The sequence below is a fragment of the Hydractinia symbiolongicarpus genome, chromosome 3, assembly GCF_029227915.1.
Source record: "Hydractinia symbiolongicarpus strain clone_291-10 chromosome 3, HSymV2.1, whole genome shotgun sequence".
NCBI lineage: Eukaryota > Metazoa > Cnidaria > Hydrozoa > Anthoathecata > Hydractiniidae > Hydractinia > Hydractinia symbiolongicarpus.
The window spans coordinates 27,392,858-27,419,806 of NC_079877.1; the positions used below are offsets into that span (position 1 = coordinate 27,392,858).

A 26,949-nucleotide genomic window follows, 5' to 3' on the forward strand; every position below is an offset into this window, starting at 1 on the left:
TATTATTTTTATTACTACTATTATTTACCCAGGATAGTCTTTTCAGTTTCTTTACGAACTGTTATCAATGAGGGTCCTGCGAAGGGGGTCCTAGTCCATTTAAAGCTCCTATTTGGGCCACGAAAGGCATACAAGCGCAACAACCGCTTAACTAGACAACCGCCTAAGATATCCATCCTATTCTCATGCTGAACGTTAAGCAGAAAGGATTGATTCACACTTTTATAGTCTCTGGCATGACTCGGTTGGGGTTTAAACCCAACTTTTATAGTCTCTGGCATGAGTCGGTCGCGGTTTAAACCCGAGACCTTTCGCACTTGAGGCGAACGCCCTACCACAAGGCCACCAGTTGCCAAGGATATGATGGCAAAAGCAAATTTATAAATTCGCAGTAGAATAACTGTTTCCAAACTTTTGTGGAATCTTTTCCAATCGCAACGTAGCTTATTAGCTCTATCTTTACTAGAACAATTTAATTGTTGCAGAATCTAATCTAGCTATCCGTTACAGCACATTGAAATTGTCACTTCTTCATTGACGGAAGTTATATTTTTTTCCTAACAAAAAATGTGTCATGACTGAATTAGAGTGGAGGATACTATTTACAAGTTTTAGGCTGGACAATATACGCCTTAATGAACCCATGTTTGAGAAATGGGTATCAGACAATGTATTTGAAAACAGCTTTACAAGATATCACATGTGGATGTGGCAACTTAATAGTGAGATATAAAATAGGGACGTTAAAATAAGTGATGAAGGATCTTAAAATATATAGATTCAGATGCTCGTTTTTGCCAACAAATATATAAAATGTTCTTGTATTTACACTACACAGTCTTTCTTATCCTAAAAATACTTTAAGGTAAGAAATTATTGCGGAAGAAAAAAATGTAGAATTAAAGATTGCAAATTCGGCCAAAACACTCGCCGAATTCGGCCAAAACACTCGCCGCTCCGAACGCCCGCCGCTAACGAAAATGAATGTCGCCTATGAGTATAGACGACGTTAAACAAAATCTTATGCGAACTTTGCAAATGAGACGCCTTAAGGGGGCGTAAAAAAACCTGACTAACAGTTTAATTATCGTTTGATTTGTAACCTCCAACTTTTATATTTTTTTATTTTAGATAGTTAACTAGTGGCAAAACGAAGAAAATGCATTAATTTAAGTTATCATTAAAAACGATGTACCAGTGGAAATAACATAAATATTTTTTTTTATTCTCAAGAATACTTTTATCATAAGCCACAGCTAATAATAATACCGTTATCGCATAAGATTGTAAACGGCGGTTTGGCGGTATTGATCGTAATATTGCATATAACCATCATCACTGTTGTCTCATCAAAACCAAATCTTCGCAAGATTAGGTCTCACCAATACATTATCCACTTGTGCTGCGGTCACATTATGATAGCTGGAGGAATTCTAATTGGTTTTATAACAGTGACAGATTTGTTTACACCTGTGTCATATTTGCACATCAATCTTGGTCTGATAGCATTGACCATGCATCGTTTTCTTACTATACAAATTCCATTCAGATATTCCAATTGGAGAAAGGAGAATTATATTTTGGCTCTCCTTTGGTTTGCAACTGTTATGGCAACAGTATATGTTTTTTTAACGAAACCGTCAACAGAAGAGAAAGCGTCAACACAAAGCAATGACAATACCATGATTATGTTCGTAATTATCACAGCAGTTGTCATCTTTATTCTGACACTTTCCAATGCGTTACTATTTCATACTGCTAGGAAACAGTTATATAGCATTAAAAAGATGCAGATTGCGTTGAAAACAACAGAATCCAAAGCAACAGGTAAATAAGGTTTAGACACTTTACTTAAAGAAAAACAACCTTAAATTACATTTGATTGCATTAGGGATATCATCTGTCTCAAAACATCAGTGATTATAATAGATACCTTTCCCGAATTATTAGAATTCTGATGTTTTTACTTTATATAATATCCAGAAATAAGATTTATCCTAATAAATAATAGTTTGTCTAAAAAGCACAGATGGAGAATTAATCGTTGTCACAAACTTCGTTATTTGCACTATTATTTTTAGAGTTTTAGAATTTATCTTTTTATCAGGTGGGTTTCAAAATACTTTCTGACACAAAGTGTCAAAAACAGCCGCGATACATGAAGCAAAATATAAAATTGAGATAATTATTTCGTGATGTCATGTTGATTATAATTTATTTTACGATTTGTGATTTATTTTCACATTTATAAATTCATCGCCAAGAAACGCATCATGTTTCAACACGTAAACAGTAAGTGAAAGGAATCAGACAGTTTCACATCTGTTTTGGTTTTGTTCTGACAATGTTTTGGCATAGTCTTCTCCAGTGATAGCAAAGTTTATGGCTTCTTATATGATTTTTGCATGGATGATAACTGTTTAACTTTTAATTTAACTCTCTTTCCGATGGGTTGATTTTTATCGGGTTAAACAAAAGTTTAAGGAACATTTGTCAATCAATTTTCTGCAAGATCAAGACGAAGCCAAACACACACAGCTTGAATGGCACAAGTCGCACTTCCACAAGCAACAGTATTGCTGGGATAGCATGAGGATATATCAGGCCATTTTTTAATTGCTGCATATATTCTCATTGTCAGATGTGGGGCATCACGTAGATTTGAATAGGACCTTCAAAGAGATGTTTTGTTGTATTTAAGAGTTGTTATTTTTCGTGATTGGCTTGCAAAGATCTAAATAAAATATCGTCAACTTCTGTTTATATCTACTTTTGCTCATACTATCACTTCCCAATGTTTTTATTCTTCATGGCAGATGTCAAAAGAAGTTTGATATTTTTTTTCTTAATTGAGGAGTACCCATAATGCATATTATTGGATCTAATACACAGTTACAAATTGTGAAGATGTGTGCCCAAGGGAAAATATAATTTTTCACGAACATATCAATTAGTATATTGGAAATCACTTCCGCAATAATACCAGGTATAAAACATAGAATAAACGCACAAATAATCACAGTTATCTCCTTAAAAGAACGCTTGAAACAAGTTTGTCTATTTTCATTCCGTCTTTGTACACATAAAATAAAAGAGATCAGCATGAAGTATAGAACACACCATGTAAGAACGTATATTTTAATAAATTCGGGAAAAATATAACCAATCACAAGTGACAAAATTACGCATAATACCCTTGTTATGACTGTGACCTTCTCGATTATTATACTATTCGTTCGTTTTTTGTGTGAAAATGGTTTTGAGATAGCAAGGTGCAAGTCGACAGTAATGGCGGTAATAGATGTTAGTGACATGGTCGTAAACATAATTCCAAACACGATTTGCATTTTTCTTATCTCGCATTTTTCGTTTAGCGATTTCGTGAGACGGACAATTGTTGACGGAAGGACAAATAACATGTACAGGAAATCTGACAACGACAATAACACGTAAAGTGTTTTTACTGCGTGTGTTGCTTTCACAGTAACAGCGAACAAAAATATTCCATCGTTGCGATTCCAAGAAATCCAACGATTATAGCAAAAATCTCTAAAAAAAGAAATTTCTCTCCACTGATATATGATGCAAGATTTCATAAGGCGTATCAACGCATGCAAATTTCCTCATGCTGTCGTTGTGGTCCATTTTTGATTTGTTGATTTTCTAGACTGAAAAATTGCTTTTCACAGAGGAAAAACAATATTTTTTATTGCTATTTTTTTCTTTATTTCACTTCCGCATACGGACATATAGCTTATCTACAATAACAAAAATATCATTTCCAGTTTTACAAATGACTTTTTCCTTGATCAATAGATCTATGTTTCTGCACCTGTTGCACCTGTATGTTATATTTCTAGTTATACTTATATTTTAGTTATATTCTTCGCAAATATTATATATACAGTCGAGTTCCGTTATCTCTAACTTTTTAAGGAACCAGACAAAAAATTCAAAACGGCGATTTAGAGCAATGCTACACGTAACTCTAGCGGTAATGTAACTTAGTTACCGTAAAAGGGGAAGAAGAGCCAACCGTTAGGATGGAATTCTCAAGGACGTTAAAACTTCTTGTTACCTTTCTTACTTACTTACTCTATCTTGAGGGCGTGCCCTATTTTCACTATATACATGGTGTTTTATAAGATGGCGTAAAATCAGGGCGCAAATGTCCAACTGAGCAACAAAAACATGGTTCATCGTTTTTAATGATAACCTAAATTAATTTAAAACCAATAAGTATTATATCTCTCCAAACTAAGACGAAAATGTTTACTTTTAGCCGTAAATATGGGAATAAATATGTGAATTTAGGGCAGCAAGGTAATTTCACTATATCCATTAATTTGCCAATAAAAGTGATATCAATGGATATGTCAGATATTTAGATTCTCAAAATAAGGTTGTTGTGCTTAGGCAAAACTAGGCAACAATTTTGGTCGTTTTTAGGGATTTCCTTATGAACTTTAAAAGCTCGTTATTTGCTAAACGACAGCGTGTAGTTAACGAGTCTGTTATGATAACATCAATGTAATTTGACATTTCTGGCCACGAAATGTCAACATATGTTTTTCCGTTTGATAGTGCAAAAGGTTGATAGGAATTAAAAATCGTGAATTTATGGAACATGCATTTCTTATGAATCAGCAATTGGTGTACACTGTACTATTATTACAAAAATAACTGTTAGCTGTTTTTTTTTGTTTAAGCATTAACATATCATTGCAAATGCATTTTATGCTCTTTAAACACCTTACTTAGTGCGGTGAGTGAATTTAAGGACCATTTTTTTGCTAGATAATATCGGACAACCTCGTCCCCACGACTTGTCTCTCATTGGCGCTGCACTTGTTGTCTCGCCGTACGATATACAAAAGAAGACAAAAGGTCCTGGGATGGAGGTTTATTCATGGGCCTTTTTTCCCTTTTTGTTGTTTTCCCACTTTGGGATTTCGAATTTCGAGACAAAAATACACCGAAGAAAGGAAAGATTGAAATGTTCTAACGCCTTACGTCCCTTAATTTTCAGGCCTTTTTCTCAAACCTTCCAAACTAAACCACTTTCTTTAAAATTCCTTACGGACGCAATGACGAAAATACTGGTTAATTTATAGGACAAAAACTATCAATTTATTGCATAATTGCATACACATGGCACCTTTCTTTGTTTTAATATTCCTTAAAAATAAAGCTAGGTCGCTGCCAAACTCGTCCCAGCGCCTTCGCCGTTCAGTAAAAAAAAGAGGCAAAAGGCGCTGGGGACGATTTTGAGGTTGTTGCGTAGTTAGACCAATTCCAAATATCTTTTTTTTTGTCATTCTTAGTTTCGATCGGAGGTTTTTGGAAATCCTTTTTCTCCTAACCCTGATCGTGCTTTAATGTAGAAGAATAAATGCAACTCGAAAAACAAAAACAACAATAACAACAACAACAACATCAACAACAACATCAAGATCATCAACAACATCAACAAAAACAACACCAAAAACAACCGTGAAGCTGACTATGCACATATTTTTAATATCTCGAAAGGAAAAAAAGAAGAGAAAAGTGACAGACCGGTTATTTCGCTTGTAACGTCATACACTAAATCCGGAGTTCATCTCCTTAAAAACGTGTCTATTTTCACCACAGCTTCCACTAGCCTGTTTACGTATATCATTTCAATTGTTGACGAGCTATTACTGCAAAAACCAAACTGCCGTTTGAAAACAAAAGAAAGAAAAAAAATGCATCGAATGAATAAAAAAAAGCCAAAAGAAAAACAATTATTAACCTTAATACAAACAAGAACAAGAAACCTCTTCAGCTCCTTCATATAAAAAAATTCTTCATGTGTTTTGTCATTTAACAAGAATACAGTAAGAGAAACAACTTACAACAATAAAGGCTATAAAATTGTATCGCTACAGTGTTTGGAAGATCGTTTTGTTTGGACATTACCAACAACGATGATTCTATTCCTTGCGCTGCTCAGTGCAGTTGCATGCCAGCAGATTTTACAACCATCCTTCTTCGACATAGCGAAGGGGAAAAATATCTCAGCCACAGCCACTTGTGGAGAAGATTATACTCCAAGAAAGGACGATGAAAAAAATGAATTATATTGTACGCTGGCTGGAGTTCAGGGAAAATTTGGAGTTGGTGGATTAAGTTGTAGTTATTGTATTCCTGGTGACCTTGGATCAAGTATCGACGGGAAAGATTCGAAGGATCATAACATTCGAAATGCTAATGACGGTTCAAACAGATGGTGGCAATCTCCACCTTTATCAAGAGGATTGAAATATCGAGAAGTCAACATTACCATTGATCTTGGACAGGTATAGTTATTTTGTACTATGTGCAGCGACCTTAAGCACCAACGAAAAATTATTTCATTCGAAACACAATTTAATTTACAAAGTTTTAAATTCAATTTAATGTAAGAATCAAAAAGTATTATATGATTATTGCTTACCTCTTTAATTGCTGTTGTTATTGCACGAATGAGGGCCTGTGAACAGGGTCGCGGTTCAAGTAAAGTGGCCTCATTTAAGCTGGACAACTGTTTAAGCATAATGTTACTAAGATAAGCAGATAACTCACTCTCGTTTCCAGGGAGAGATATATGGGAGAGAGAGCGAAGAATATTTGTTGCTTTTTTCTTCCATACCATAAAGAAAAATCCCTGGGAACAAGAGCGCAGATTGTTTAATTTAGGTATCTAAGAACTTAGAGCCCGGATCTCCTAAATTTTATCCGGTTTGGTGTGTTTAAAAGTAGCAAAAAAGCATTGTTGGGCAATCCCGCCTATACTGGCAGCGCGAATAGTACACAATCATTAGCCCGACCGCAGTATAAGAAAAAGCAAAAAGAGGCCCTGAATACGAATTTGATTGCTGGGAAATTTACATGAAACCCTAAAAAACTACTTGTTGCGCTATTATTCTTACCATGATGCATCATGTTACTACTCAATAATCCAATGTAGTACTTGTGAATGCTCTTAAAGGATGCCATGGGGACGAGGTTGGTAAAGGTAGCTATTTTGTAGTATAAAGTAAGCAGCCACAAAGTTATTCGTCTGGAAAGTCCATGGTGTTTACCTGAAATTATCATATTTGATTACCCCAATGAATGTGTCACGAAATAACACCTGTCCTTAAATATTCATCCTAGCTTTGTTTCTCGACACTGAGAAGTTTAAAGTGCGTGTGTCTAATATGAAAAAAGCGTAAATATTTGTTTGGGGGTACAATCGTTCTGAACAGGATTGTAGTTTGTTTTTTTACCAAATTTTATTGTATAAACAATAAAAATACTCTAGTTTTAACAAAAATAACTAACCACATTTTTCAGAGTGCAACAACACTGCTTTTTTCTAATTTTATTAACATGTTTATTAACGCTATAGGGCAAAAGCTCACACTTTTTTGTTAGCGTTTTTACACTGAAAAATCAGAGATCACTCACACTTAAAAATCAGAGATTTTCTCCAAGTGCACACGCCCCATCAAAAAATAAATTTTTACCCCCCCCCCCCTCCCCCTCTTCCCCAATTTCATCGGCTACACAATTTCCACGTGACCAACCTTTTTGTTCAGTAGTGTAAACAATTACGTCATAATTGTTAAAACTTCCGATTAGCAATCAAAAAAACAAACAAAGATTTTAGTACCCAGAAACATTGTATCGTTACATCAGCTTCCGAAAATAAACATGAATCATACAAATAAATAAAAAAAACTAAGATAAAAAGGTAGATGACGATTGTTTCGTCCACAATACAGGATTGTTTCTCCATGTACATTAAGAACTAAAGTCTTCAGCGGAAAATGTTTCGGCGTAAAAACTTCAGCGGAAAAACTTCCGGACCCATTTTTTTATTTCACTAGCGAAAAAATTTTCGCACAAGATTTTTTAACCAAATTTCAAAAGTAATGATTTTAGGAAATGTCACAAAAAGAAGGCTAGAAGCATTAATAATGCACATATATTCAATCAAGATCTAAAAAAGGGTCTTCAGAATCTAACTTTATACTATAGACCCCTCTCGGCCAAGTGTAAAAATAACGGAAATTTTTATTGATTTTCTGATCACACCCTATATATAATTTCTATGCACTGGTCCTTTTTTTAAAAAAAAATTGGAAAAACTAAAATTTTCGGACAAAAAAACTTTCGGCAGATACAAATTTCGGACGGAAAATGTTTCGGACGAAAAAAATCCAAAAGTTTTTCCGTCTGAAAATTTTCGTTCCCAGGGGCTATTTATATGAGCCGGTTGGCGGGCTGGCCGGTTTACCGAAATCTCGCTTGTTCCTCATTTCCCTCATAATTTGCTGGCTCGGTAGGCGAGATCTCGTTTCTCAGAGGCGGGATCCCGGTAGGCAGGATGAACATTTTCTCATATAAACTGTCACAAAGCGGGTTAGCGGGCAGGCGAAATGGTTTATTACTATTATGCTCAACTAATTGAAATCTTTTGTTATAAAAAGTATTTCTTTTGTCCTACATTATTTATTGTTTTAATTGTTCAGAGCCAGCCCTCCTAACCGAAGTAGTTTTTTTTCAATACAAACACAAGTTAAAAGGCCATCCCGGCAAGTGAGGCATCCCATTTGCCGAGGCAGCCGCCTCCATAAAACAGCCCCCTATCGGAATATTTCTCTTTTTTTTCAATGTCGGTGCACATTGCGTTTAGCGGGAAAATTTAAAAACGTTTGGAAAACATTTTTTTATTTTTTTTCAGGCGCTTGTTTCCTGGCAAAATAAAAGCTTGGGTAGCTCTAACACCAAATATTTGTGACGTCCTCTTTAGTTTTAGCATTACTGCTCTATTGTTGTCAATTTTTAAGCTAGCTAGCTAGCTAGCTAGAACTTTCAACATGTTTTCCTTAACAAATACCATCAATTGTTGTGTTTTTATAAAGTTCTATTGTATTGTAGCTAGCTATATATAAAGGTTATTTGAAGAAACCCTTTGCCATTGCATAGCATTTATTTTTCATGGCAATCGACTACAATAATGTGATATAATTAAAGCCATCACAACTTCTTTGTCGCAAAAAATGCAAAGCTGCGATTTTCTCTGAGTATATTGTCATAGCTATACATTGTCTTTCTCCGTCAAGTAAAGAAATAAACGCAAGGTCCACAACCCTAAAACTAATGCCTATGTGCAATGGGAGCAGGATTGCAATTGGTCAGTATTTTATAAAATAAGGCAAAAAACATAACATGTTGTGGTGATGTGCACAAAACATTTCAGGAGGGTTTTTCGGATATTCTTTGGGTATTTATTTCAGTTGTTTCTTTTTTGCATGAAAATTAAGGACAATAATGGAAGGTTTGAAATTCTTCTTCTTCTTCTTCTTCTTCTTCTTCTTCTTCTTCTTCTTCTTCTTCTTCTTCTTCTTCTTCTTCTTCTTCTTCTTCTTCTTCTTCTTCTTCTTCTTCTTCTTCTTCTTCTTCTTCTTCTTCTTCTTCTTCTTCTTCTTCTTCTTCTTCTTCTTCTTCTTCTTCTTCTTCTTCTTCTTCTTCTTCTTCTTCTTCTTCTTCTTCTTCTTCTTCTTCTTCTTCTTCTTCTTCTTCTTCTTCTTCTTCTTCTATTTGTAAAAACAGGGTTTTATTTATCTTAGGCGAGGCAAATAACTTTAAAGCCATTTGCTTCTGTAGCCTAATCCCTTTATGTTAAAATGAACAGGAAGACGGGACGTCAGTCTGCCATTTTGCCCTTATTTAAAATCCATACGAAAAATGACAACCTCCCAGTTCATACTTTGAAAATATGTTCAACTTTCAATTTTGTATTTTAGTCTTTTCATGTGGCCTATGTGATTGTTAAAGCAGCAAATTCACCAAGACCAGGAGTTTGGGCATTAGAACGTTCTAATGATGGAGGAAAAACGTATTCACCATGGCATTACTTTGCGCCAAGCTCTGCAGAATGTAAACAATATTTTGGTGTTGATTCATATCTACCAATAGTACGAGATAACACAGTTCTGTGTTCAACCGAATATTCACAAATCCCACCATTTCAAAATGGAGAGGTATGCATGATGCGATCTTTCTGTATATAATTATTTGAATGTTATATAAATTTCCAGTTGAATAATTATAATTTAACTGTACAGTTAATAAATCAACTTTTATTCTTCTAGATTCACATTTCTCTTATTAATGGACGTCCTGGGTCTTCCAATTTTTCTTATAGCACAACATTACAGGTAAACCTGTCAATAAGCTAAATTATTTTAACATTTGATGCTTTTCTTACAAATAAGGTTTCAGTTAAGTTTCTCATCTTCTTTTGGTCTTTCAGGAATGGATCAGTGCTACAAATGTACGCCTTAGACTTATAGACATTAAAACTTTATTGACTGATTTACTTCCTCTTTCACTCGATGATCCATCTGTGACAAGAAGGGTGAGTATATTATTTATTACTCCAGTACGGGCCACTTAGTTCATAACCAAATGCTATCAAAACTTCAACTTTCCACACTGAGTGAGAATTTCAATAAAACCAGGACAGTGTTATTAGAAGGAAGCATTTAAAAAAGGGGACATCTACAATATCATTATATTTGTGTGAAAGTAAGTTTTTTGTTTTCAGTGTACAGTACCGCTTGAATGTAATTTTACGTGTACGCGGGTTTTACAACATAATGTAATGATTTCATGTCTACATAAAGAACCTTCACATATCTTTTGTTTGCACACGAACTTGATTGCTTTCTATTGTTATCGTTGTGCGCGAGTCATATCAATAAGATTTGATGAATCCTTTTGTTGTTACATGTAACAAAATGCATGTTATTGTTTAAAAATGTTGAAGATCGTGACTGCTATTAAAATATATTATTTTAGAAAGAAACATAGCAAAGGAACATAGCATGTTAAAGTTAAATCGTTCAATTGATTTTGTGTTATTAAAATTCTTATAATATTTAAAAGCCATTTAAACCTTTTAGTAATATTTCTTTAGGCATATTTATTAACATGCTAAACTTTTAAAAGTTCTTTTTACAAAAAGCAAAATTTAACAACGCAAACAGAAAAACCTTACTTTCAGGACTTTTCCCTTCATGATAAGATTTCGAAAAAAAATTAAATTTCAATACCGAAGAAAGAAAAAATCTATAAATAAAACTTTTGACGTTCTTGATAGATGAAAACACTCATTGCGAGAACATTTTGTTTTTGCAATGCGATCTAAAAAAGCATTGCTATTGTCGTTCTTTGCTGTTTTTCGTTCTTAAACTTTTAAAACACGGTCTAAAACAGCATTTCTATTGCCGCTTTTTGTTCTTAAACTTTTAAAACTTGATCTAAAAAAGCATTTCTATCACCTCTTTTAGTTCCTAAACTTTTAAAATGCGATCTAAATAAACATTTCTATCGCCATTTTTTGTTCTTCAACTTTAAAATGCAATCTAAAAAAGCTTTTCTATCGCTGTTCTTCGTTCTTATATTTTTATAATGCGATCTAACAAAGCTTTTCTATTGCTGTTCTTCGTTCTAAATTTTTTAAAACCGATCTAAAAAAAGCATTTCTATCGTGTTTTAAAAATTTATAAACGACTGGTTTAACATTGCCGTTCATGAGTAAAAACAATAGATACTTAAATCTTTGTTAAATTTTATTTTCTTTCGTTGATCTCTTTTGTTAAATTTTATTTTCTTTCGTTGATCTCTTGACGACTATAGCAATTAAATACAACAATGGTACACACACAGTTTACACCAGCTAATTAAATTTCACAAACAAGACATGAATTCTATTGATATCAAGATGCAAAAATAGCTCATGTATATATTTAACAATAGGTTAACAATAACAACAAAATTTCTGATGCTACTGAAATCTCATGCAAAGGTGATAACTATCGCGTACATGTAAAGTTACATTCGAGCGAATGGTATGCACTGCTGTGCACAATTTTTGTCTATTTTGATACTTCTGAAGTGAATACAGTATTGCTTGAAGTTATCATTACGTAAGCTTTAGATAATGTCGGGAGTTTCTTTTTATTATTACCCTGTTTTTATCAGGTAGTTACGTGAATCAACATTGGAACTCGTTTTGTTGTTGTTTATGTTTTGAAATATAACCAAAGCTTTAAACTGAACATTTGGACTGGCCTCAGGAAGAAAATCAGCAAACATAAGTGCAGCCCAATTTCTTTAGAGTATACTTTTAAATTTCGTATTTAGTATTACTACTCCATTAAAGATATCTCAATTGGTGGTCGTTGTATGTGTAATGGCTTTGCAGACGAGTGTAAACCATCAAGTACCGTTGGAAAATATGAGTGCAATTGTCAATACAATACTGAGGGTCCAAGATGTGAGAGATGCAAGGAAGGATATGTTCAGAAAAGATGGCGTCCTAGAACAAAAATTGATAGATTTCAATGCGAAAGTAGGTTGTTTTCTTTAAGTATTGTGTTAAAAAAAATTAATTTTTGTCACATGCACAGACAAATCTAATTTTTGTAATAATTCGAAGTCATTAGTGTTTTTTTCTTTCTATATATTAAAATACTAAAATATATGATTATTTTTCTTATTTTGTTTCACCAAAGAAGTTAAGGGCCTTGATTGAAAAGCTTAGTATTTTAGTAGAGGCACTGCAGCTTTTTTTTAGTTTCATTATTGTGCCAGCAATGAAATCTGATTTATAGAATGCAACTGTCATGGACATAGTGATGAATGTGAATATGATGATGAAAAGGAACAAAGAAAACTCAGCTTAGACATTCATGGAGTTTATTCTGGTGGTGGTGCTTGTAAGAATTGTCAACATAACACTTATGGAATCAACTGTGAAAAATGCAAACCGTTTTTCTATCGACCTGCTGGTGTGAAAATCACTGACGAAAATGCTTGTCAAGGTATTTTTCAGATTTCAAAATACAACTGACATATTTTATTGATGTCTATATAAAAAATTGATGTTGATTAAGCAATTCTATTTTTATTTTTACCATATTTTAAAAGTATTGTTAGGCTTTATGTTTCAAATTTCGGTTTTATAACAATATAGTATAATATAAGAAAACAAATTATTAATATTAAAAAATGTAGAAGTTGGTCCATAAAAACTAAAGCAAGTATATTACATTCTGAATGGGATCATTATCTACAATGCCTGGTAAGCTAGCTGTCCTTTCATTATTTACGTAAAATTTTCTGTCATGGAACAAAATTGTAATTTTTTTTTATTGAAATGATACAATACAGGTTTTTAGAATTTTTTTCTGTAGAAAATACCTCTTTCTTTAAGAGTTTTAAAAAAATCCTTAAGGAAACTCAGATATTTGTTTATTTGTTCTTTTAGTTAAAAATTAATGTTATTCATCTCTAGGTTCATAAATTCACTTACAAGTGAGAGTAACAACCACTAAATTTTTAAAAAATTTTTAACATAGATTTAAGTTTTATTTTCTGTGTTTTAATTTGTTTCTTCAGTTAAATAAAGCACATTAAACCTTTTAACTTGAAAAAAAGTTTGCCTTTCATTTTCAATTCAGATTCTATTTATATACTTGGGACAAATAAGCCAAGGTTTTTTGGTTTAGTTATAAGATCCAGCTGTTGCCAGTATATATGTTGAGTACGTTATTTGGCTTTTATTTTTTATTCAATAAAGAGTTAATTAAATAAAAGTTACCAAACATTGTTTACCCGAATAAACAATTTTTTTTTGTTTTAGCTTGCAACTGTAACACTACATATTCCTCCGGGTTATGTGCAGACGAAACTGGCCAGTGTGGATGTAAAAAAAGTTATGTTGGAAGATATTGCAATCAGTGCAGAAAGGGTTATCACATGTTTCCTAATTGTAAACGTAAGTACTTTGTAATTGTTTTTGTGCACGTGGAATTTGTAAATCCCATTTTACAATATCAGCTGGTATGGGTAACAATGTGATTCTTTAAAGAGAGTTTGCAACATTTTTTATCAAAGTACTGTAAGATACTGTGACTTTAACGAACGATTTTTGGCAGAAGTTTTATTTGGAGAACTTCACAAATTCTGTTATGTTTCAAGAGATAATATACAGAAATATTATAACAAACACTTGACACAATGGTTAAAAGTTACTGTGTGTTTCACAAATTTCTTCTTATTCTGTAAAACCTCTTTACCTTAGCATTGAATGATTTACATACATGGTTAATTATGACCGTTTATGACATTTTTTGTCAACAACAATACCAAGAAATGTGTGACTTTCGATATATTCCATTATTACATGTTGCATTGGGTTTAAAATTTATTTCTCAAAAATATTAGAACTTTCGTTTTCCCTGGGTGAATTACCATACCATTTAATTTTACCAATTAATTTATTAATTCATATATTAATGTTTACACTTAAAAAACAATACTGGATGTGGATAATTTTTTCCTGAAAAGTATTTTTCAGTGACCTACTACATCAAATTTATTTCAAATTATAAATGACTTCTAGCTGTATATTCAGATATTAATAAGAGAATCAAATTGCATCCTTGTTTAATTAACAAAAAGTTTGAATATTATAAATTAGTGGATTGAATTAATTTGAAGAATAAAGTGCACTGTGTCATATTCCACCAGTGGCTAGAGCCAATAGCTAAATCAGAATTGTTTAGTTTTTGTTATTATTGTGTAGCTATAGCTTACAATAAGAAGCTGATTAGACCACTAAAATGTTTTAATTAATCTGCCATCTATGTCAATTCTTATTTGCTTAAAGAGTCGATAAAAACATTGCCTGCTAAGCTATGTGAAAAAAATACTTATAATCCCTAACAGTAGTCTTATGCTTCGCTTGCAGCTTGTGATTGTGAATTGAGTGGTTCTCAAGACGGTGAATGCATTCCTGATCAAGATCTTGGCTGCAGATGTAAAGAAGGATACACTGGGTTTTTGTGTAATGAGTGCCGTCCTGGTTATTTTGGATATCCCAAATGTAGAGGTACATTTACATTTTGTTTGAATAAAATATTTATTTTCAATTTCACACCAGTCTTTATATTATTAGATTAATTACTGTACAATTTTAGCTTGTCAGTGTGAAACACGATCTGGTGCCATTGATAATAACTGTAATAGATTGGATGGAAAATGCAGATGTAAAAATGGCTATGATGGAAGAACATGTGACAAATGCAAGAATGGACATTTTGATTTCCCTTTATGCAAAGGTAAAAATTTTCAGCTATACAAAATATTAAACTACTAGTGTCAACTTTCTGCAGACAAATCCACAATATGTGTAAATTTATTTTTGCCAAAAGGTTTTTGTTTATTTTATCCAAGCCGGAGATACTGCTTTTGATGTACTGTTATTTTTTTCAGTACAACAGTAAAACTGGTCAGTATTTCTTTTATTAGCAGACTGCATCTAATCTAAAGTATAATTGTTTTATGTAAACCAATAAAATTGAAGTCGTTTTTTAAAGTTGTTATCCGCAAGTCACAAAGGAAGGGAAAAAAAGATGTTCTAAGAGTTTTGGAATTCGTTATCGTTCAATTTGAATTAGTATTTTGTGTTTGAAAGAAAAAGATGGTTTTGGTCTTGTGTGCTATAAAAACCTGTTCTTTATTTTTTTGCGTTTTGCGGTGCCATTTTAGTAACGGTTAGTATGGCTCCATACAAACCCCAACCCCTAAAATTTTTCAAAATGATATAAACCACTGGATAAGATAACCTTTAATGCAAATGTGACATATTCTTTAAGGAAAGCAACGTTTTATGTTTAAGTGCTTTTTCTGTAGGGTGTACCTGTGATCCAAAAACAACTGTTGATTCAATTTGTGATAAAATATCTGGAGTTTGTCAATGCAAAACCAACTTTGAAGGACCAAACTGTGATAAATGTGCACATGGATTTCATGGATTTCCTTTGTGTCAACGTAAGTTTTACTTTGCAACAAGAGTTATTTTATTGTTGTGCTTGAGTGACACTTATGCTTCTCTTTAGCATGTGACTGTTCTTCTGGAGGCTCCCTTTCACAGAATTGTGACATCAACACTGGACAATGTCCATGTCGACCAAATTATGAAGACTTCAAATGTCAACGCTGTAAATCTGGCTATTATGGTTATCCACAATGTACATCTTGTAAATGTAATAATCAAGGATCTCGTTCTCCTGACTGTAATGCTGAGAATGGTCAGTGCAGGTGTGCTTTACCATATGTTGGTAAACGTTGCGATAGCTGTCCATCAGGCTTCTATGGTTTTCCAAATTGTAAACAATGTAATTGTAATCCAGCTGGAACTGGAACGCAATCTGGCGGCAACATCGGTGATTGCAGTTCCAACAATAACGTAAGGAATAAAATATTTGTGTAATGAAAAGGACAAATTGATATTTTATTTTGGTATTTTTGCCTTTGCTGATTGTAGAATGCCTATTTTTTGCATGTGTGTTTGTGTTTGCATGTTGTTGCATTCTTATTAGAAATTATTGTTTAATGAATTAAAAACAAAGTTTTATTTATTTTTAATAAAGGTATAACAACACTTTTTATTCCAAAAGGGTCAATGCAAATGCAAACGCAATGTGAAGGGTTTGGAATGTTCAGAATGTAAAGCTGGTTACTACAATTTGCAGGAATCAAATCCAGATGGATGTTCAGGTAAAATATTTATACAGGGTTTCTGATTTTAGGTTTTTGTAAAGATTTATATAGAAGATTTGTCAGGAGAATCAGGATGTGTTATTTTTGCTTAAAGTCTGAATTTGTTGAGATTATTTGATTAATTCACAATCTTTTTTGATTTTGTTAAAGACATATCACAATAAATTTAGGATTTTTGGTTCATTAATATGAATCTTAACACCAATATAATTTAAAGGAACTATTAAATTGACACGAAATGGGGCAGTAAACTCTCTGTGGCTATTTTTACTAAGTGGTATCCATAGTTCATAATCTTGAGATATAAACTCAAGTCATACTTCCTAAGGGCTTTAAATCTAAGGCTTGTCTGTCTAATTCTTTAGATTTGTGAAAGTGTTGATAACAGAATTTGTTAAAACTCTCACTGTGACCAAAAAACCTTTTCGTGAAAAGAGCATAATTTTTTTTCGCCAAGAGTCTTTTGCTATAATAGAAATAATTTTTTCTCCACTTTGTCCCTTATTAATTGAAAAAAAATATTGAATTTTATTTGCTGGACTTGCTATTACATTAAACATTTTATGCTCTGATTTAAAATTTCCACCTAAAAATAAATGCAATGTTATAATTTTAGGTTGTGGGTGTGAACGAAGTGGTTCTATAAATGGTTTACTATCATGCTCAGAAGGTGGACAATGTAAATGTCGCGAGTTTGTGAAAGGATACAAGTGTATAGAATGTGAAGAAGGATATTTTGGTTTAAAGGATGCAAACCTGTTTGGTTGTGCAGGTTTGTTGTTTATCTTATGATGCTTTTTTGATGTTGTTTGTCATTTTCTATTACTAGTTTCAATTATTCATTTCAATTTAGGTTGCCATTGTGATAATGGTGGTTCTGTAGACACTAAATGCTCTAAAAACGATGGACAGTGCAGGTGTCGACCAAATATTTCAGGAAGACAATGTGACAAGTAATATTATTTCTATTTTAATTTTATTGATGTACATGCTGCAGAGTATTTAATGTTTATAACTCTTACTCATTCAGAGTTGATTGCAAGTTTTACTTTCCAACATTACATCACATTCGAGCTGAAATGGAAGATGGCGTAACACCTGATGGTGATGCAGTTCGATTTGATTACCAAGTGCATAAATTTCCTGGATACACATGGAAAGGTTTTGTCTTCTTCAGTGATATTCAGGTCAGTAGTAATTCATGCTATTTTTGGCGACCATGGTATTTTTTAAATCAGCCTTTTTGAAATGGCTCAAATATCTTTGACTTTTGAAAATGGACCTGCCAAGGGAAAAAATTCTCTTGTATTCAATTGGTTTTCCTAATACCATATACTGCAAAAACTATCTGTAATAATTTTTATTATTCTTGACTCCTAAATGTATAACGTTATAGCACCTCATATTTTGCTTTTCCTTCTTAATGCTTTATATGTTTTTTGGTGAAATATTTGCTTGTAATTTTAGCCTGCTGTTATTGTTTCTATTGATATTCCGAAATCGTCAAAGTATCTAATCATGTTTAAATATGTATTGAATCAAATTGCTCCGGCTAAAGAGCAAGTGTCTGCATTTAAAGGAATCACAGGCAAGATATTTATGCATAACAATCAATTTCTTAATAAGCATCAAGGTTTTTATACTTTATGTTATAATTGATACATTATTCTCTTTAGACCAAAGCCGTTTAATTGGATTAGCAGAATTTTTATCAACGCAGAGAGGAGCAGGATTTACGAGTGCGTATACCACAGTAAAAGAATCAAATGGAAAAAGTTTGTATTTTTCATTGACAGCAGGCTCTTGGAAAATTAAACTTGAAGTTACAAATTCCCCGGTTTATGTGGTATGTACTACAAGTTCTGTTTTATTAAAATCTAGGTTATAAGAACAGTAAGACTGATATTTTTCCATAGTAAGAATGCACTTAACGTGAACTCCTTTCTACTATCTACAATTTCTAAAAAACATTATCCTTATCAGTTTTTTCCTTTTTACTAAAATACGTGTTTTTAGAATAACTTCATTGCTTCCAATCACATAAATTATCTATTTTGTAAATTTTTTCACATTATATATTTTGTGTTTCTTCTTATCAATATAATTTAATTTTGCAACTTTTTAGAAGAAAAGACATGAACATTTCAACCTAAAAAAAACTGTTTAAAAACTTGCAGATCTAGGCTCAGCAGAAATTTGGACTTTCTTGTAAAAAATTACAGAAAATTGCTTATTAAGTTTAGCAATTTAAACTCAATGTATAATAAATTTTTGCTTACATTATTTTAAGGACCATGTAACAGTAATCCCTCAAGAATATTCTGATGCTAATGAACTTAAGAAGTCTGTTCAAACACCTTGTGAAGTTAATAAACAAGAAAAGTTTTGCAATCTGTACCAATACGTAACACTTGACGATTTTACGAAAGTTGAAGCAGAAAATCCTGGAAAGACAAGACAACGTGACCCTTTGCCATCTCTTTTTAACAATACTGCTATCCTATCAAAATTAGATTTCAAAGCTATGGTATTGCTAACACCAGAGACAGTATGTATATTTGTATGTTTCACATTTTTTGTAAGTTTGTGGACTATACTTTATTTTTGTGTTTAAAATAGTCCACAAACAAATAATTCACTTTGTGAATCTGTATCTAGTTAGGATCAAAATTGGTTGAGTTTGGATAAGGCTTGTGTGTTTGCTGCGAGTCTAAAAGAGTTTTCAATATTTTTTTATTCATTTTGAGGAGAGAAGAGATCACTGTGATTTAAATTTTTTTTATTCTGGTAAAATTTTTTGACTATTATTTTTCTACACAAAACATGTGTCAAAAAAATTTACGAGGCAGTAACTCATGATAAAATAATTATAGTAATTGAATAGAGGTCAATTATAAAAACTTTGATGCATAAGGAAGGGCAGTATTCTAAGTATTTATATTGTGCTGTGAATAATAAAACTTAACACTTGAGGCAACCTTTGTTTCATAGTAAATTTTTTTTGTAGAGACGACTTGACATGTATGTCTCAGTTCCAAACCCAGGGAAATATGTTGCGTTGATCCAGTATTATCACGATTCAAATGTCACAGAGTACCTTAATGTTTATATGAGGAGCAGGCACGATACCCAAACAGGAAAAGCATGGCTGTATAAGTGCAGGTATGTAAGTTTGGTTTGTACATGGTGCATGTAATATCCTTCTTTCTATCAAAACAATGAGAAAAACCTAAATGAGAGGGGGTGAGGGGGGAGATAAATTAAAAAATGAAACTAGCTTTATACTATGTTGCAGGAAAAAGCAGCTATTTTTCATAGTCATTTTCTACAATTAGAAACTCTTTTTAAGTATTCAATTTGAACCTTTTTGACAGTAAAATATACTACAATTCGCATGGAGAATCGAAAGATTGTTTTATAAGGAAGCAATAACTATACAAACTACTTCTGTATTTGTATAATATGAATATGAATTGTTGTTTTCGTTGTTAGTGCTCTCAAACTTTTGACTGTCTTTAACTTGATCTTTGTTTCAATCACAAAAACCAAGAAACTATTTTGTAACGTCTTTAACTAGAAAAAAATGTACAAAATTTACTTTTCTAGATATACGTTTGGTTGTCGTCAAGCCATTTTGGAGCGTAACTTTCATGGAGTTGTAACATTCAATATGGTTACTGTCAAAAAGTATTTGTTGACGTTTGTTTTAAGAGGCAATACGAATGTTGGATTAGTAAGTTTTGTACAGATTTATATTTTGGATCTTTGTTGCCAAGTTTAGTCCTTCTTTTACATAATGCTTCCTTGGCACGTTGGTCTTTGATTTTCAAACATAATATAACTTGTAATGAAGTCAGTTTAACCTAAAGTTTTATTTCCACGTGTACTTTATTTACCACAGGATTCTGTTGTTCTAATTCCCTATGATCAATGGCATTTGGATTATGTAACTCCGAAGATGTACTGCACTACTAAAGATGGTAAATGCACCTCGAGTGAATACATGATTCCTAAAAATAGCAAGAAAGTAATATCAAATGATGGGACAATTGATGCTGTACCTAGTTACATCATTGACCCTAATGTAAAGGTTAAATACTTGAGACCGGGAGTTAATTTCCTTGATGTGCAAGGTAAGCCTACTTAAAAAAATAAGAAAAGGAAAAGATCTTTAGTTGTTGTTGTTATTGATGTTGCTTTTCATCACCTTAAATTTGTATGATTTTAGATGTTGGAGCAGGCCGGTTTTATGTCTTTATACATTATTACCAACCAAATCACCCATCATTTTTGGCAAAGACTACTTTATATTCTGGTTCAGAAGCTGGAATTACTGGAGAAGTACATTTAGCATTCTGTCCTAACCTTAATGGTTGTAGACAAAAAATTAGAAGCTCCAATGGTATTGATGTATTTGTCTTTGAGAATGTCAAATCAAGACTTCAGCTAGATATTGCAGCACAACGAGACGCATGGATAGTATGTGTTTTTATAAGCCATGATGTATTTTTAGACTTGCCTATTACTTGTTATGTAAATTTTACTGTTTCTTCTTTTTAGGAGTATCTATTGATTGTACCAGAGAACTCTTCAGATGTAGCATCTACAGCCTTGCATACCCCCAAGCAACTGCAACTGTCAAAGGACTTCCAAGAGCAATGTGGTTTTGATCATTATTATGTCAAGCCTGATGCAACAGGTTTCTGTCGTGACAGTGTCTTTAGCCTAACAACAGCATTCAATGAGGGTGCATTACCATGTAATTGTAATTCTGAAGGTTCTATTTCAACTTCATGTGAATGCACAAAATTTGGAGGTCAATGTCCATGTAAGGAAAACGTGATTGGAAGAACATGCTCCAGATGTAAAGTTGGTTATTATGGTTTTCCAAACTGCAAACGTGAGTTATTGTTTTTTTACTTTCTTGCAGTATTTGATTGGTATTGTTTTGTCAGACATTGACTCCCCAAATATGTAATAATTTCAGGGATTTTGTTATCATCAATATACGTTGCCTTATTTATTACATTGTTATTCAGCTAACACATTTCGGTTTTACATGAGTTTTTATTTGCAATTATTTATGTTGTTTTTTTATTTTGACTAATAAATTTCACCACTGTTTTTAGCTTGCAATTGTTCTAATTGTGATGATATTACGGGTCGTTGCACCTGTCCACCAGGAGTAATTGGTGAAAAATGTGATCAATGCAAGCCAGGCACATTCGGGTATGATCCTGTTATTGGGTGTCAGCCTTGTAATTGCGATAAGCAAGGAACTGGTACAGATGATGCTGTTTGTAATGTCATTACTGGTAAATGTCCTTGTAAAGAAAACTTTACATCTCGAAAATGTTCATCTTGTGCTCCTGGCTATTATAACTATCCAATATGCAAGAAGTGTGAATGTTTCCAAGGAGGAGTGACTTATGAAAAATGCAATAGTAAAACTGGTGAATGTTCATGCCAGGTTAAATTTTTTTTTGCTTCACAGCATTTATTCTGTGCATTTAAATTATAAAATAATTTTCTCACAATTCATACTTATCTTATTGGGTGGTCACACCCAAAGCTGCTGAGTAACCCAAGAATAGAGACAATCCCTTAAACAGCTTAAAATTTGAACCCACAATATTATTGCACCTAAAGTCTCCTAAAATCGTTTATCCTGGCCTATTTTTTGTTCACAGTATTAATTCTCATCATGTTTAAGAAATTAACTAAAACTTGATTATTGTCAACTCTTAAGTTCCTCTTGTAACTTTGATCCTAAACCTTGTCCACTAACTCTCCTAAGATTGACAATGCATATATGCTGTTTTGGATTAACCATAATAAAACTGTCATCATTTTACGCTTAGGAAGATGCAGTCGGCGCTCAATGTAATGACTGTCCTGCAGGATTTTTCAAAACAAAAGATGTGAAGAGTACTCAACTTTGTACGAAATGTTGGTGCCAGGGAAGATCAACAACATGCAAAGAAGCGCAACTGTACAGGTAGCTCTTTTTGTCAAAGTGTCAAGTCTTAGTGTCAAAGTTTTAACCTCAAAATGCTAACATGTAATAGTATCCACACACCATTCTAATTAGCACTTCTTAATTTGGAATTCATGATCTGACATGTGTTTTTTACAATAACATTAGAGGGAAGAAATGCTAAAATTGTGAATTTTAATATGAGATATTTATTTCTGGAGTAGCGTGGCCTATTGGAGTTCTAAATTGTTAATGTACTTTTGAGTCTTAATTTGCATGGAAAATGTGATTTCTGACATTTTTATCTATAATTATAAGTGAATATACAAAGAATTAGGAGAACTAAACAAACTCTCAAAAGATATCAATGAGCGGATATTTATTTCCATAGATCTACAATAGTTACTGCTACAGCAGGATGGAAGGTTTCATTGCCAAATATACCTTCCGCCTCCCGTAATCCAAGTAGTTCAAACATCGTCTACTGGATTGCACCAACAGAATTTTTGGGTGATCAAGTAAGTAAAAACTATAGGTTTTCCTTAGCACTGAGTATATTATTACTAATGTTGTGCTACATACTATTTTTTCACTTTAGTCTGCTTCTTATGGTGGAGAGCTCTACTACTTTTTCGAGTATACAACTAAGAGTGGTGAGACCAATATTCTAGATAACATCCCAGATGTTTTGATTAAGGTTAGTGTATTATTATTTCTTTAGAAAATGATATTCAGCGCTGAAAGTACTGGGATAGTTTACTCCTTGCTCAATTTTTTTTAGGGTGAAGAAATATCTATAAAATCCACTAAGCAAGTTTATAAATCACCAGATGCAGTTCATAGATTTCGAATAAGATTGCACCAGGTAAGAATAATAAAAATTTAATATCTTGTATACTCGTTGGTTATTGTCAATTTTTCTGACCGTGAATTTTTGTGATTATTTTAGAACTACTGGTCACTCAAGAACGGTTCAACAGTGTCACGTGAACAAATGCTTTCTGTTCTCTCAAAAGTTAAAAGTCTTCAAGTCCGTGCCAGTCATGATGCGAATGCCGGCACTTCCACTTTATGGAATATAACTATGGATGTAGCTGTGAAACATGGAACTGAATTAATATACGGTATTGAAAATTGTACTTGTCCAAGTGGCTATGCTGGACCTTCATGCTTGCAATGTGCTGTTGGTTTCACAAGACAAAAAGATGGAAACTGTGGAAAATGTGAATGTTTTGGTAGAAGCAATGTTTGTGATACTGAAACTGGAGCTTGCTATAATTGCACTGGAAACACTTATGGTAATCACGGTTTATAGACATGATTCTCTTTTCCTTTTTCCATTTCCCATTTTGAGCCTAATTGTTAAATTAATATAGCCATGATTTTTCTATTAAGGTGATCGATGCCAAAGTTGCAAGACTGGCTTCTATGGTAGTAAATGCAACCCTTGCGAATGTCCAGGCACAATGCCAGGTAACAATTTTGCTGACTCATGTGGTCTCGACGTTGTGTCTAGTCAGTTAGTATGTCAATGCAAGAAAGGATATGCTGGAATCAAATGTGAAAGATGTGCGGATGGTTATTATGGCCAACCCAACGTAACTGGTGGCAGTTGTAAACCTTGCTCATGTAATGACAATATTAATACAAATTTAACAGGTATGTCGTGGCGCAGATGTTTTTGGAAACCAAATTTTTATTTAAAGTACTGGTATTTTTTATCAGCATGTTGTTATACTTCTTTATGTAGAAAGGTTCAGTTTCATTTAAGAAATAATCAATAATTAGATATCGTAATTATATTGTAATTATAGGCAATTGTGATGCAATTACAGGCGAGTGTTTTAAATGTATTATGAATACCCATGGGCCTAAATGTGAGAAATGCAAGCCTGGCTTTTATGGCGATGCTGTTACAAAGAAAAACTGTAAGAATTGCAAGTGCAGTCCGTGTGGATCAACCGTTCAAACTTGTGACAAAACTACTGGTCAGTGTAATTGTAAAAGAAATGTCGAGGGTTCTCAATGCCAACGTTGCAAGGTAAAACATTGTACATTTTACCTTGGTTGCGCTTTTTTATTCCTTTTGCACCAGCGATAGTTTCCTTTGCCCAATTCAAATTCAATATTTTCTTGTTTTCAGCCAAACACATGGAACTTTAATGCTTGTCAAGGATGCGAAGATTGCAGTTGTAGTGCTGCTTCAGAAAGTCAACAATGTGATGTTAAAACAGGACAGTGCAAATGTTTGAAGACTGTTATGGGAAGAAAATGTGATTGGTGCCAATTAGGATATTTTAATTACTCCTCGGAGGGATGCCAAAGTAAGAATATTTTATTTGTCTGAAGAACTCAGTCAGATATTTTTGAATTAATGTGTAGAAAATTATTCAAGCTGGCATTAGGATTTTGACTTATTACACTTACAAATGTAATGCAGATAGTGCAGTTTCTGACCACATAAAAACAATTTTTACACATTGCATGCAGGTGCAAAAGAAGTTGATTCATGTTTTACAAATTTCTTTCATTTTCAGAATGCAAGTGTGGAGGAAATTTCTGTGATGTAAAAACGGGAAGCTGTGATTGTGGAATTTTGGGAGAGAAATGTACATTGTGCCCGCGTGGTTATATTATTGAGAATGGAAAGTGTGTCGAATGTGATAATTGTGTTCAAAATATTCTAAAGCGTGTCCACAGTCTAACTAAAAATATGACAGACATTAAGATAAACATTATTCCTGGCCCAGTTAGTAATTCATCCCTGCAAGATATTAAAGATGACATAATAAGGTAAAAAATCTTTGAATCAACTATAATATTTCTCTTCAGAATATTTGGGTAACTAATAATTCTAATGTCTTCATGACAATATCCTACATAGTACATAATTATTTACTTTTTTAAGAAAAAAAGGTTTTTATGACATGCAACTTTTTGCATTAATAGATTGGTAAATAAAGCGAAGAAGTATGAAGATGATCTGGAAGTTTACAGAAAAGCTATTGGATTTGATAAATACAGAGGACTTTATGGAGACATGGGCTTTAATGCTGTAGAATCATTTAGAGGTTGTGAGTTTTCATCTTCACCTGGTGTACCGACTGCTAAGCCTACTACAACTAGACGGTCACTGTCCTCATCGGAAACCCTAACCATTCCTACTGATGATAGGACGACTACATCTAAAGTTACAACCAAAGCAGCAGTATCATCTGAAGAGACAACTAGTAATGGCTCAGATCTAGAAACAACTAAACAATTCACAACTCGCATCTCCAATGTTAATGTAACTACTTCAACACCAACAGGCAACAGAAGCATCACTTATTCTACTAATGTAGCAGTAACCAGAAAAGCCACAACCTTATCGGGCACCTCTGTAAAATTGACAACAAACACCTCTCCATCATTCCCTGACGAGGAAACCACAACTAACAACGTTATAGAAACAACATCAGCGACTTCATCATCAACAACAAGACCAGAAGTTACTACCAGTCAAAGAACTGTGGAAACAACAACCAAATCTATTGAACAAACTACAACTGAAATAGTAATTGGTCCAATACGTCAAAGTAACGTGTCTTCAGAGGCAACTAAAGCAACAGAAATAACTACTACAAGGGAAGATAGCACAGCTAATGCTGCCACAAGTACCGCTTCAAGAATTTCATCTGCAGGAGATACTTCAACCAATAAAAATCTGGAAACGACGACTGCAGAATTTACAACTAGTGCATCTGAATTTACAACAACTGCAGCTGTATCAGTATCAAATGAGGTTACATCAACAAAGGGTATTACGACATCACGATTAGATATATCTACAACTATCACAGAAGGTGGAACAACGACACCAGAGACAAATGCATTAGCATCATCAACTGACAGAGAATCTACTACCGCCGAAGATTTAGAAACGACAGCAGATCAAGAGACAACAACACCAGCTGCTCCATTATCAACTACCCCTTTTGAATCAAGTACGCCAGATTTTAATTCAACTTCAGGTTTAAATTATACCTCTACTTCTGAGGTTATCTCTACAAGTAATGTTTCGCCCACTTCATCCTCGTTTGATAGTGAAACAACAACAAACACAGTTTCACAAACAACGCCATTCCCTGAATCCGCCACAACAACAACAGCAGAATTAGGTACAACTGAAGCAACTGTAAAGGAAAGAACAACAACACTGGCAAGTAATCAAGACACAACAAAGGATATCGGTGAAGAGACCACAACCGAAGCTGTTATTGACCCATTGCAAGCCGAGACAACGACAGCCAAACGTCTACGTAAAAGAAGAGGTGTTGGTGCCCCAACTGGTAAGATATAAT

General features: G+C 33.2%; 1 protein-coding gene across 1 annotated transcript in view; it reads left to right on the top strand.

The window, feature by feature from the left end:
- Positions 1-4,938: 4,938 nt before the first annotated feature.
- LOC130637009 (laminin subunit alpha-like) overlaps positions 4,939-26,949 on the top strand; it is a 33,647-nt gene continuing 11,636 nt past the window's right edge. Inside the window, exons 1-34 of the mRNA XM_057446864.1 lie at positions 4,939-6,323; positions 9,801-10,037; positions 10,149-10,214; positions 10,310-10,414; positions 12,205-12,412; positions 12,675-12,884; positions 13,706-13,840; positions 14,816-14,956; positions 15,045-15,185; positions 15,760-15,897; positions 15,966-16,315; positions 16,527-16,626; positions 17,246-17,401; positions 17,483-17,582; positions 17,660-17,816; positions 18,097-18,217; positions 18,306-18,475; positions 18,920-19,177; positions 19,637-19,791; positions 20,236-20,362; positions 20,531-20,762; positions 20,858-21,108; positions 21,190-21,529; positions 21,759-22,099; positions 22,491-22,627; positions 22,998-23,124; positions 23,205-23,303; positions 23,388-23,471; positions 23,556-23,904; positions 24,002-24,265; positions 24,421-24,647; positions 24,750-24,930; positions 25,144-25,399; positions 25,556-26,937. Of these exons, the coding sequence (XP_057302847.1) occupies positions 5,952-6,323; positions 9,801-10,037; positions 10,149-10,214; positions 10,310-10,414; positions 12,205-12,412; positions 12,675-12,884; positions 13,706-13,840; positions 14,816-14,956; positions 15,045-15,185; positions 15,760-15,897; positions 15,966-16,315; positions 16,527-16,626; positions 17,246-17,401; positions 17,483-17,582; positions 17,660-17,816; positions 18,097-18,217; positions 18,306-18,475; positions 18,920-19,177; positions 19,637-19,791; positions 20,236-20,362; positions 20,531-20,762; positions 20,858-21,108; positions 21,190-21,529; positions 21,759-22,099; positions 22,491-22,627; positions 22,998-23,124; positions 23,205-23,303; positions 23,388-23,471; positions 23,556-23,904; positions 24,002-24,265; positions 24,421-24,647; positions 24,750-24,930; positions 25,144-25,399; positions 25,556-26,937 (7,717 nt within the window). The 5' untranslated portion in view covers positions 4,939-5,951. The remainder of the gene's footprint in view (positions 6,324-9,800; positions 10,038-10,148; positions 10,215-10,309; positions 10,415-12,204; positions 12,413-12,674; positions 12,885-13,705; positions 13,841-14,815; positions 14,957-15,044; positions 15,186-15,759; positions 15,898-15,965; positions 16,316-16,526; positions 16,627-17,245; positions 17,402-17,482; positions 17,583-17,659; positions 17,817-18,096; positions 18,218-18,305; positions 18,476-18,919; positions 19,178-19,636; positions 19,792-20,235; positions 20,363-20,530; positions 20,763-20,857; positions 21,109-21,189; positions 21,530-21,758; positions 22,100-22,490; positions 22,628-22,997; positions 23,125-23,204; positions 23,304-23,387; positions 23,472-23,555; positions 23,905-24,001; positions 24,266-24,420; positions 24,648-24,749; positions 24,931-25,143; positions 25,400-25,555; positions 26,938-26,949) is intronic.